This window comes from Anomaloglossus baeobatrachus, chromosome 1 (genome assembly GCF_048569485.1).
Source record: "Anomaloglossus baeobatrachus isolate aAnoBae1 chromosome 1, aAnoBae1.hap1, whole genome shotgun sequence".
NCBI classification, from domain to species: domain Eukaryota; kingdom Metazoa; phylum Chordata; class Amphibia; order Anura; family Aromobatidae; genus Anomaloglossus; species Anomaloglossus baeobatrachus.
In genome coordinates, this window is record NC_134353.1 from 941,790,316 (window position 1) to 941,802,579 (window position 12,264).

The 12,264-nt window shown below is 49.3% G+C and overlaps 1 protein-coding gene across 1 annotated transcript in view; it reads left to right on the top strand.

Annotated features, from left to right (window-relative positions):
• WDR70 (WD repeat domain 70) overlaps positions 1-12,264 on the top strand; it is a 367,195-nt gene that overhangs the window by 229,143 nt on the left and 125,788 nt on the right. The window contains exons 11-13 of the mRNA XM_075330392.1: positions 3,118-3,217; positions 9,556-9,640; positions 11,301-11,439. Coding sequence (XP_075186507.1) covers positions 3,118-3,217; positions 9,556-9,640; positions 11,301-11,439 — 324 coding nt within the window. The remainder of the gene's footprint in view (positions 1-3,117; positions 3,218-9,555; positions 9,641-11,300; positions 11,440-12,264) is intronic.

The window sequence follows — 12,264 nt, forward strand, 5'->3', positions numbered from 1 at the left end:
GGAAACCTACCTAACCCAAATAGCGTTAGTGCAATACTACATAGCTCTTGTTGTGGCCTCTCCAGAGAAAATGTCTAGCTTACCCTGACTGCCTCCGCGACAATCGGTGATGGACAGAAGCCGATGTGCTAGCAGTTATGGAATTTTCAATATATTAGGATAGATAACTGTCTTATTGCTGGTGGTTCAGCCAATGGGACACTCATAGATGACGTATGCTTGATGATGTCCCTCTATTCACTGTTAGAGGATGGATGTAGGATTGGGAACCTTGAGGAGGAGTGTGGAGGAATGAGGAGGACAGAGGAGTGTGGAGGAATGAGGAGGACAGAGGAGTGTGGAGGAATGAGGAGGACAGGAGTGTGGAAGGACATGGAGGACAGGAGTCTGAAGGGATGAGGAGGGCAGAGGAGTGTGGAGGGACGAGGAGGACAGAAGAGTGTGGAGGGATGAGGAGGACAGAGGAGTCTGAAGGGATGAGGAGGAGAGTGTAGACTTGAGGGACGAGGAGGACAGAGGAGTCTGGAGGAATGAGGAGGACAGAGGAGTGTGGAGGAATGAGGAGGACAGAGGAGTGTGGAAGGACATGGAGGACAGGAGTCTGAAGGGATGAGGAGGACAGAGGAGTGTGGAGGGACGAGGAGGACAGAGGAGTGTGGAGGGATGAGGAGGACAGAGGAGTCTGAAGGGATGAGGAGGAGAGTGTAGACTTGAGGGACGAGGAGGACAGAGGAGTCTGAAGGGATGAGGAGGACAGAGGAGTCTGAAGGGATGAGGAGGACAGAGGACTGTGGAGGAATGAGGAGGACAGAGGAGTGTGGAGGGACGAGGAGTCTGGAGGTACGAGGAGGACAGAAGTCTAAAGGAATGAGGAGGAGAGTGTAGACTTGAGGGACGAGGAGGACAGTGGAGTGTGGGGGGACGTGTAGGGCAGTGAAGTGTAGAGGGACAAGGAGGACAGATAAGTGTGGAGGGAGGAGGAAGACTGAGGAATCTGGAGGGACGAGGAGGGGTACATAGGTGTGTAGAGGGACAAATAGGACAGTGGAGTCTGGAGAGACGCAGAGGAGACTGGAAGGATGAGGAGGAGGACAGAGGAGATTAAAGGGATGAGAAGGACAGACGAGTATGGAAGGAGGAGTAGGAGGACTGAAGGAATGAGGAGGACAGAGGAGTCTGGAGGAATGAGGAGAACAGAGGAGTCTGGAGGAATGAGGAGGACAGAGGAGTCTGGAGGAATGAGGAGGACAGAGGAGTCTGGAGGAATGAGGAGGACAGAGGAGTCTGGAGGAATGAGGAGGACAGAGGAGTCTGGAGGACAGAGGAGTCTGGAGGACAGAGGAGTCTGGAGGAATGAGGAGTCTGGAGGAATGAGGAGGACAGAGGAGTCTGGAGGAATGAGGACGACAGAGGAGTCTGGAGGAATGAGGACGACAGAGGAGTCTGGAGGAATGAGGACGACAGAGGAGTCTGGAGGAATGAGGAGGACAGAGGAGTCTGGAGGAATGAGGAGGACAGAGGAGTCTGGAGGAATGAGGAGGACAGAGGAGCCTGGAGGAATGAGGAGGACAGAGGAGTCTGGAGGAATGAGGAGGACAGAGGAGTCTGGAGGAATGAGGAGGACAGAGGAGTCTGGAGGAATGAGGAGGACAGAGGAGTCTGGAGGAATGAGGAGGACAGAGGAGTCTGGAGGAATGAGGAGGACAGAGGAGTCTGGAGGAATGAGGAGGACAGAGGAGTCTGGAGGAATGAGGAGGACAGAGGAGTCTGGAGGAATGAGGAGGACAGAGGAGTCTGGAGGAATGAGGAGGACAGAGGAGTCTGGAGGAATGAGGACGACAGAGGAGTCTGGAGGAATGAGGACGACAGAGGAGTCTGGAGGAATGAGGACGACAGAGAAGTCTGGAGAGACGAGGAGGACAAAGGAGTCTGGAGAGACGAGGAGGACAGAGGAGTCTGGAGAGACGAGGAAGACAGAGGAGTGTGGAGGGACGAGGAGGACAGAGGAGTCTGGAGGGACGAGGAGGACAGAGGAGTCTGGAGGGACGAGGAGGACAGAGGCGTCTGGAGGAACAAGGAGGACAGAGGAATGTGGGGGGACCAGGAGGAGGACCGAAGAGTGTCGAGGGACGAGGAGGAGCGAGTAGTGTCGAGGGATGAGGAGGAGTGTGGCGGGATGAGGAGGAGTACCGAGGAGTGTGGAGGACTGAGGAGGAGGACTGAGTGGTGTGGAGGAGGACTGAGGGGTGTGGAGGAGGACTGAGGGGTGTGGAGGAGGACTGAGGGGTGTGGAGGAGGACTGAGGGGTGTGGAGGGATGAGGAGGAGGACCGAGGAGTGTGGAGGGACGAGGAGGAGGACCGAGGAGTCTGGAGTCTATTACGTCTGGGTGTCCGCCTGCAGAAAGCGTATACGCCCGAAAATGGTGCAAGACTGAGCACACGCTGACCCGTCTGCTCCATCATGGTCAATGCCCCGCCGGTGCATGCGTCTGAAGCCCGTTATTCGGGGGTGTTTGGATGGAAGCTCCGATGACACCACTGAACATAGATAACAACAAAATGTGAAAGCGGCCTGAGTTGCATTTGAGTGATTTCAAACGGCTAAGAATGGTCTTTAAAAAATAAAAAGTTTGAATTTTTATTTAATAAATGAATAATGCACATGGACATAAGCAGCTCTGTAATATATATTGTCAGAAAAATCCACTTCTTTCTCTGCCAGAATTGATGCTATATTCAGAGAAGACTTTCCCATTACTGAGATAGGAGATGGCAGTTTGTGCTGATGAGATTCTATGATGATGGGAGGAGCTAGAGGCAGAGCTCCGCCCCCTCCTGCCTCCTCTATCGACATAGAATCTCATCATAACCAACTGCCGTCTCCTATCTCAGTAATGGGAAAGTCTTCTCTGAATTCAGATTTTACCCCAGAATTAAGAATTTTGATAATGACCAATCAGTTGTGGAGGAGAAAAAAGCAAATGTGTCTGATAAGATCCTTACAAAGCTGCTTATGTTCATGTGCACTATTGATTTATGAAAAATAAAATAAAACGACAATTACTCTTTAAGTAGAATATAGGTCACAATTAATGTTTTTTGTTTATTTTTATCAGGTCCACACAAAATTCCACTGCCGACAGGCTCACGTGCCAGGCACCGACACTTCCTGTGTTGCGTTCTCTTATGGCGGTACAATAATAGCCACACGAGGAGGTAGGTTATATTCTGCTGGTGCAGGCACTGTGTACATACATTACTGATCCTGAGTTACCTCCTGTATTCTACTCCAGAGCTGCACTCACTATTCTGCTGGTGCAGTCACTGTGTACATACATTACATTACTGATCCTGAGTTACCTCCTGTATTATACTCCAGAGCTGCACACACTATTCTGCTGGTGCTGTCACTGTGTACATACATTACTGATCCTGTACTGATCCTGAGTTACCTCCTGTATTTTACTCCAGAGCTGCACTCACTATTCTGCTGGTGCAGTCACTGTGTACATACATTACATTACTGATCCTGAGTTACATCCTGTATTATACTCCAGAGCTGCACTCACTATTCTGCTGGTGCAGTCACTGTGTACATACATTACATTACTGATCCTGAGTTACCTCCTGTATTATACTCCAGAGCTGCACTCACTATTCTGCTGGTGCAGTCACTGTGTACATACATTACATTACTGATCCTGAGTTACATCCTGTATTATACTCCAGAGCTGCACTCACTATTCTGCTGGTGCAGTCACTGTGTACATACATTACATTACTGATCCTGAGTTACCTCCTGTATTATACTCCAGAGCTGCACTCACTATTCTGCTGGTGCAGTCACTGTGTACATACATTACATTACTGATCCTGAGTTACCTCCTGTATTATACTCCAGAGCTGCACTCATTATTCTGCTGGTGCAGTCACTCTGTACATACATTACATTACTGATCTTGAGTTACATCCTGTATTATACTCCAGAGCTGCACTCATTATTCTGCTGGTGCAGTCACTGTGTACATACATTACATTACTGCTCCTGAGTTACATCCTGTATTATACTCCAGAGCTGCACTCACTAGTCTGGTTGCTATGGGAAACAATCAATAGGCTGACCCCTCACAGCTGCAATATGTGATGCATTAGCGGCATTGATGGACAGTAAATCAATGTGCGAGTGATTTTCAGTGATGTCCAGTATCTATCAGTTGTGGTATAAAGGTCCGGTGTCTTGCTGTAGGAATTATCAGAATTGTGGGGCTCGTTGGCCCCTTTAGACATTGCTCTTAGAATGATCCTTCTGGAGATCTGGTTGGGGCAGAGTCTTTTAGGGAAGTGCTTCCTGGGAAAAGTTAATATTGGGGTGTCCTCTTTTCAGGCTCCTCATCTCTTAGGATCTGCCCTTTCCTGGGTGCGGTGTAATACTTTATTCCTCCTGTGGGAGCGCTGCAGGAAATAAAGCAGTTAGAGCTAGCTTTCCTCATAGATCACAGGTGACCTCTGGGTGCCCACGAGGGATAATAGTCTACAGGGAATGGGTGAGGATACAGGAGGAGAGAGGACCCTGCCTGCAAGGGCTCACAGTCTACAGGGAATGAAGGAGGGTTCAGGAGGAGAGAGGACCCTGCCTGCGAGGGATCACAGTCTACAGGGAATGAAGGAGGGTTCAGGAGGGGAGAGGACCCTGCCTGCGAGGGATCATAGTCTACAGGGGATGGGTGAGAGTGCAGGAGGAGAGAGGACCCTGCCTGTGAGGGATCACATTCTACAGGGGATGGGTGAGAGTGCAGGAGGAGAGAGGACCCTGCCTGTGAGGGATCACAGTCTACAGGGGATGGGTGATGGTACAGGAGGAGAGAGGACCCTGCCTGCGAGGGATCATAGTCTACAGGGGATGGGTGATGGTACAGGAGGAGAGAGGACCCTGCCTGCGAGGGATCATAGTCTACAGGGGATGGATGAGGGTACAGGAGGAGAGAGGACCCTGCCTGTGAGGGATCACAGTCTACAGGGAATGAAGGAGGGTTCAGGAGGGGAGAGGACCCTGCCTGCGAGGGATCATAGTCTACAGAGAATGGATGAGGGTACAGGAGGAGAGAAGATCCTGCCTTCAAGGGATCATAGTCTACAGGGGATGGGTGAAAGTACAGGGGGAGAGAGGACCCTGCCTGTGAGGGATCACAGTCTACAGGGGATGAATGAGGATACTGGAGGAGAGAAGACCCTGCCTCTGAGGGATCATAGTCTACAGGGGATGAATGAGGATACTGGAGGAGAGAAGACCCTGCCTCTGAGGGATCATAGTCTACAGGGGATGAATGAGGATACTGGAGGAGAGAAGACCCTGCCTCTGAGGGATCATAGTCTACAGGGGATGGGTGAGGGTACAGGAGGAGAGAGGACCCTGCCCGCGAGGGATCACAGTCTACAGGGGATGAATGAGGATACTGGAGGAGAGAGGACCCTGCCTGTGAGGGATCACGGTCTACAGGGGATGGGTGAAGATACAGGAGGAGAGTGGACTCTGCCTGCGAGGGATCACAGTCTTCAGGGAATGGGTGAGAGTACAGCGGGAGAGAGGACCCTGCCTGTGAGGGATCACAGTCTACAGGGGATGAATGAGGATACTGGAGGAGAGAGGACCCTGCCTGCGAGGGCTCACAGTCTACAGGGGATGGGTGAGCGTTCTAGAGGAGAGAGGACCCTGCCTGCGAGGGATCATAGTCTACAGGGGATGGGTGAGGGTACAGGAGGAGAGAGGACTCTGCCTGCGAGGGATCATAGTCTACAGGGAATGAAGGAGGGTACAGGAGGAGAGAGGACCCTGCCCGCGAGGGATCACAGTCTACAGGCGATGAGCGAGGGTACAGGAGGAGAGAGGACCCTGCCTGCGAGGGATCACAGTCTACAGGCGATTGGTGAGGGTACAATAGGTGAGGGCAGAGATGATCGTGCAGCGGTATTGTGGATTGAGGGGGATGGGTGAGGGTACAGTAGGTGGGGGCAGAGATGATCGTGCAGCGGTATTGTGGATTGAGGGGGATGGGTGAGGGTACACTAGGTGAGGGCAGAGCTGATTGTGCAGCAGTATAGTGGAGTGAGGGGAATGGGTGAGTGTATAGTAGGTGAGGCAGAGCTGGTTGTGCACCGGTATAGGGGATCGAGGGTACTGAAGGCTTGTAGGCTTGTCGGAGAAGGTAGATCTTCAGGTTCCTTCTAAATGTTTCCATGGTAGGCAAGAGTCTGATATGTTGGGGTTGAAAGTTTCAGAGTATGGTAGAGGAATGGGAGAACTTTTGTATGCTATTGTGGGAAGAGGACATGCGAAGGGAGTAGAGCAGGAGATCTTGTGAGGATTGGAGGTTGCGTGAAGGTAAGCTTCGGGAGACTAGGTTATAGATGTATGGAGACAGGTTGTGTATGGCTTTGTAGGTCATGGTTAGTGTTTTGAACTGTAGTCTTTGGGCAATGGGAAGCCAGTGAACAGAACGGCAGAGAGGAGAGGCCGGCAAATTGCAGGGGGACAATTTAATTAGTTGGGCAGCAGAGTTTAGAATAGATTGGATGGGTGCAACGGTGCTAGAAGGGAGGCCAGAGAGCAGGGGGTTGCAGTAGTCAAGGCGGGAGATAATGAGGGCATGTACTAGTGTATTTGCAGATTCTTGGTTAAGGATGTACAGATCTGGGAAATAGTTTTCAGCTGGAGTCGACAGGAGATGGAAAGGGCTTGGATATGTTGCTTGACGGAGAAAGCAGAGCGAGGATTACCCCCAAGACAGTGAGCTTTCGGGACTGGGGAGAGTGAGCAGCCATTGACTTTGATTGATAGATCAGTTGGAGGGGGGTTGAGTAAGATGGGGGAAAGATGATGAATTCTGTTTTGTCCATGTTAAAAAAGGATGAAATAGCAGACAGATGTTGTGGTATTTTGGTCAGTAGGGAGGTGATGTCTGGTCCAGAGAGGTAGATTTGTGTGTTGTCATAAAGATGGTACTGGAAGCCGTGGGACTCTGAGATGTCCCAGGTTGAAGTTGCAGATGGAGAACAGCAGGGGTCCAAGAACTGAACCTTGAGGAACATCAACATATAGGGGGCGAGATGAGGAGGTTGTGTGAGAATGGGAGACGCTGAAAGTCCGGTCTGTTAGGTATGAAGAGATCCAAGATGGAGCCAAGTCTTTGGTGCCCCGAGATGAGAGAATCTTTAGTAGGAGTGAATGGTTTACTGTGTCAAAACCAGAGGACAGGTCCAGGAAGAGGAGGACAGAGTAGTGTTGCATGGTTTGGTGGTTAGTAGGTCATTGGTGACTTTAGTTAGGGCAGTTTTGGTTGAATGATGCAGTCGGAAGCCAGATTGTAGCTGGTCAAAGAGGGAGCAGGAGGAGAGGTGTGAGGACCATTCAAGATGGACAATGCTGTTCCAGTAGTCTTGAGGCATAGAGGAGAAGTGATATGGGGCGATAGCTAGACATGGAGGATGGGTCAAGGGAGGGCTTTTTGAGGATGCGTGAGACCAAGGCACGACAACCCTACAAGCTTTACACCGAGACCCTGGAAGTTTGGCGACACGGATGTGTGAGGAACCATGTTCCAGATTTGCTCTCCGATCAGTAATGCTCTTAGATGGCTTCTTCCTTCTCCTCTGGCTTTCCGCCAGGACACCAATCACCTAACATACATTATGTCCCAGATTTCACATCGTATGTGGCGGCATTATAGAATTATCAGTCCTTGATGAATAGGATAGTAAAATGAAATCCCTTTCCTCCCGACAAGGGGGGGGTGAGAACTTGCTCCATGTTTCTGGTCTATGTCTACTAATGACTGGAAAACAAAGATCTCCAAAAACTGAACGAAGAATTATTGGTTGGAAATCTGTGAAATTTGTTACATCCTGGGAAGTTTTTGTCATTTTTTTTTTTTTTTTAATGTGTTTTGACTGAATTTTTGATGATTCATTTGTACCTTGTCCAAAAACGTAGCGTAAATCCAGCGGTGAGTAGTTATCTGGACGGAGACCAAGGAGGCCAGATGTGAAATGAGTTTTACTGTAACATACCTGCTAAGTGCGCAGCCAGAAAATGGGACAGGACTCCCGCGCCGCCCCGTCCACCGCTCCCCGCATGACGCTAGCCAGGCACACAGAGCATGCAAGGGTTAAAGGACGGCAACCGTCCAAGTCCTAAGCAAACTTTCCATTACAAGTAATGAAATACGCACACTCGGCTGCACTTGTCCTGTATTATTGAGGTCTGAAGGGCTAAATTTCCATGACGGACATTAATGATTTGGGGGTGATTTATATTTTATTTTTCGGATTTCAATCGCGACCGCAAGTCCAGACCAGAAGGCGACGAGCTGCACCATATGCACGCAGAACATCGCAGCTCGCTTTGTATGGGTGCTCCGCCGAGTGCTCCTACAACAGAGTAATGGATGAAGGTGCCCTGGACTGATGTATCACGCGTTCCATCGTCCTACCTGGGGAAAAGATGGCACCAGGATGGACCATGGGAAGAAGATAAGCCGGCGGAGGCAGTGCGATGGGGCAATGCTTTACAGAACTTATAGGGGTTGTTGCAACATGATAAACGGGTAAAATTTAGGCAACTTTGCAATTTGTTTGTTATCCGGAATCATCTAATTAATGGCTTGTTTCTTCGGTTACCGGCCACTTTTGCACTCTAGTCAGCGGTGGCCTGATCCTGCCCCTTGTACTCCTCCGATGCTACAGATGCAAATCTGCCTCTGCTGGTGCACAGTTCGGGGTAGAGGCGCAGCCATACCACTGGCTTGAACAGTCAATTGTCAAGAACCTTCCGCTTCCCTGCCAAGCAGAGAAGTGGAATCCTGAGGAGCGGAGCTAAAATATGGGAATAGCCTTTTTAGAGGATCTGTGAACATCTCATGGGTGCCGAATATATCAGGTCTTTAGTCCAGCCCTTAACACTTGGACCTGCCTTTCTCTGCATGCAAGTTAATGAGACCTTGCTGCAGATGCATGCGGCACCTCTGCCCAGGGAAGAACAATGAAGGGGGCACAAAAGAAGAGCTGCGGCCAGTTCATTTTCAGGCTCAGTGACTGTACCAATCAAAAAGCAACGTTATATTCTGTCATTATCTGAAAATCACAATATCCCTTTAAAAATTATGCTGGTATTTCACATAGTGTTATCATATAAAAGGCTCACAGTCGGGGTTATCGCATTTTCCAGTTTTAATTGCAAAAATATGGCTGCTTGCTGCTCTTATCCCGCGATCAGAACCGCTTCTAGTCCAGGTGGGAATTCAGCTCTAGATGCCTAAATTGCAGCAAGAGCTGAACTCAGAGTTCTGCTCCTGAGAATGCAGAACGGCCAAAGATCTACTGGGCAGACAGTACGCCAACAACACCCCTGACGATTTCGTCCTATGAAATTCTATTTTTGCTGAATTTTTCTATATTTTGCAGCAAAATCCAAAGTGTAAAGATTCAGATGTCTGAAAAAGTCTCTCTCTTCTTACTGTTCTGCTTCTCCGATAATGAAGGATTTATTTTCTGCATTTCAGGAGACGACACTTTGAAAACCTGGGACATGAGAAACTTTAAGAAACCCTTGAACACGGCCTCCGGACTGCCCAACTATTTCCCAATGTATGTATTCAGTCCCTGCAGCTGCCCTGCGCTCTGAAAGAAAACATCCTGCGGCAAATAGTGGATGTGTCACCAGCTGTAGTGACCACCAATCGTCAGTAGATCCGAGTGCCCAGAGAGCTGCTTCTCCACGGGGATGGCTGGTGGCTTCCCAGCTTTTCCCAGTTTTATCCTCTCGCCTATTTTTGGGTTGCCACATGGGGGTGACAGTGGACCAAGCGGTGCCGCACTTTCTTAGCCGTGCTGTCACATTGTCTTAGTTATGGTTTGGGGCTTTCGCTGACTGGGTACTGGTGACATATGCCATTGATCGCTCGCAATGTCTGTGACGACCCCCTGGAGGGATTCTTCTGAGTGAGGTGTCGTCCTGCCTTATATTACAGCCTTATAATCTCCACCTATATAATCCTCCGGCCTCAATGATGGCGGTATCTACCACCACTGCTATTATGCGCCCCTATCCTCAGACACGGCTGCCCCTCCCCAGTGGACAGGTTTGCCATTGGCTTCCCTGTGTTCTCACAGAGTCAGCTTCTACAATGGCCGTCTGCACGGTTTGTGGAAAAGCGTGGACATTTCTATAAACTCTGAGCGGTGGTGATGGCATCCTCCTGTTTTCCTCCAGCCAGTACTGTCTGTTATTCCTTCTCTCCTTCATTCTTTCCTTAATATTTTCAATCAATCATTTATTTCTTATTTCATTTCTCTTTCTTATCTTTAATCTTTGCTAAAATCACTTATTTTCTTTCTTTTTGTCCGACTGTGTCTGCCTGGCCTGTTTTTCCTTCTTTGATTTTGATTTTTTCCTTCCCTTTTTTCGTTTTCTTTCTCTTTTCTTTTTTTCCTTCTATTCCTTTCTTGCTTCCTGTTTTACTTTTTTCTTTCTTTCCTTTCCTTCGCTCTCTTCCTTCCTTTCCTCTTTCTTTCTCTTCTTTCTTCCTTTCTTTCTTTCTCTTTCTTCTTCCTTTCACTTCCTTCTTTTTTTCACTTCTTTCATTATTTCTGTGCCTTCTTTCTTTCTCTCCCTTGGTTCTCTCTTTTTTCTTTCCTTTCTTCTATCCATTCTTTCCCTTTGTTTCTTTCTGTCCTTTCTTTCTTCCTTCCCTCTTTCCTTCTTTCTTTTTTCTTTTCTTTCTTTCACTATTTCTTTCTCTCTCTCCTCCCTTTCTTTCTTTCTTTCTTTCTTTCTTTCTTTCTCTCCCTTGGTTCTCTCTCTTCTTTTACCTTTACCTTATTTATTCCTTTCTTTCTTTCCTGCCCTCATTCGTTCCCTTATTCTTTCCCCTATTCTTTTCCTCCTTCCTTCCCTTATTCATTTCATTCTTTCCTTTTTGCCCTCCTTCATTCGTTCCCTTCTTCATTCGTTCCTTCCCTCTATTATTCACTCCTTTTTTTCCTTCCTGCCCCCATTCATTCATTGCCCCCTTTTTTTCCTTCCTTCCCTTTTTCATTCCTTTTTTTTCCTTCCTGCCCTCATTCATTCTCTTATTCCTTCCCTCCTTCTTTCCTTCCTTCTTTCTTTCTTTCTTTCTTTCCTTCTTTCCTTCTTTCCTTCTTTCCTTCCTTCCTTCCTTCCTTCCCTTATTCCTTCCTTCCTTCCCTTATTCATTCCTTTCTTTCCTTCTTGCCCTCATTCATTCTCTTTCTATCTCTCCTATAGGACAGATTGCTATTTCAGTCCGGACGATAAACTCTTGATAACCGGCCTTTCCGTTAAAAAAGGAGAAGGCAGCGGGAAACTCTATTTCTTCGACATGGTGGATTTCAAGAAGATTTATGAGATCGCCGTCACAGAAGCTGTGAGTTGTAATAATTCATGTCATTGCTGATTTTGACCTCCGGGGGGCGCTGTGCACTCACTCTCTGGGTCAGATTTTTCATAATATTTTGGATGTTTTTACCTTTTAGAACAGGGGTGGGGAACCTTTTTTCTGTCGGGGGCCATTTGGAAATTTCTACCAACCTTCGGGGGCCGCACAAAATTATCAATGTTTAAATGACCTTGCTATATTGGGTGAAGCAATTAATTAACTGGGGGCATGGGGCTGGGGGCACAGACACCACACGCGGGGCTGGGGGCACAGACACCACACGCGGGGCTGGGGGCACAGACACCACACGCGGGGCTGGGGGCACAGACACCACACGCGGGGCTGGGGGCACAGACACCACACGCGGGGCTGGGGGCACAGACACCACACGCGGGGCTGGGGGCACAGACACCACACGCGGGGCTGGGGGCACAGACACCACACGCGGGGCTGGGGGCACAGACACCACTGTGGGGAGGCACAGACACCACTGTGGGGAGGCACAGACATCACTGTGGGGAGGCACAGACATCACTGTGGGGAGGCACAGACATCACTGGGGGGAGGCACAGACATCACTGGGGGGAGGCACAGACATCACTGTGGGGAGGCACAGACATCACTGTGGGGAAGGCACAGACATCACTGTGGGGAAGGCACAGACATCACTGTGGGGAGGCACAGACATCACTGTGGGGAGGCACAGACATCACTGTGGGGAGGCACAGACATCACTGTGGGGAGGCACAGACATCACTGTGGGGAAGGCACAGACATCACTGTGGGGAGGCACAGACATCACTGTGGGGAAGG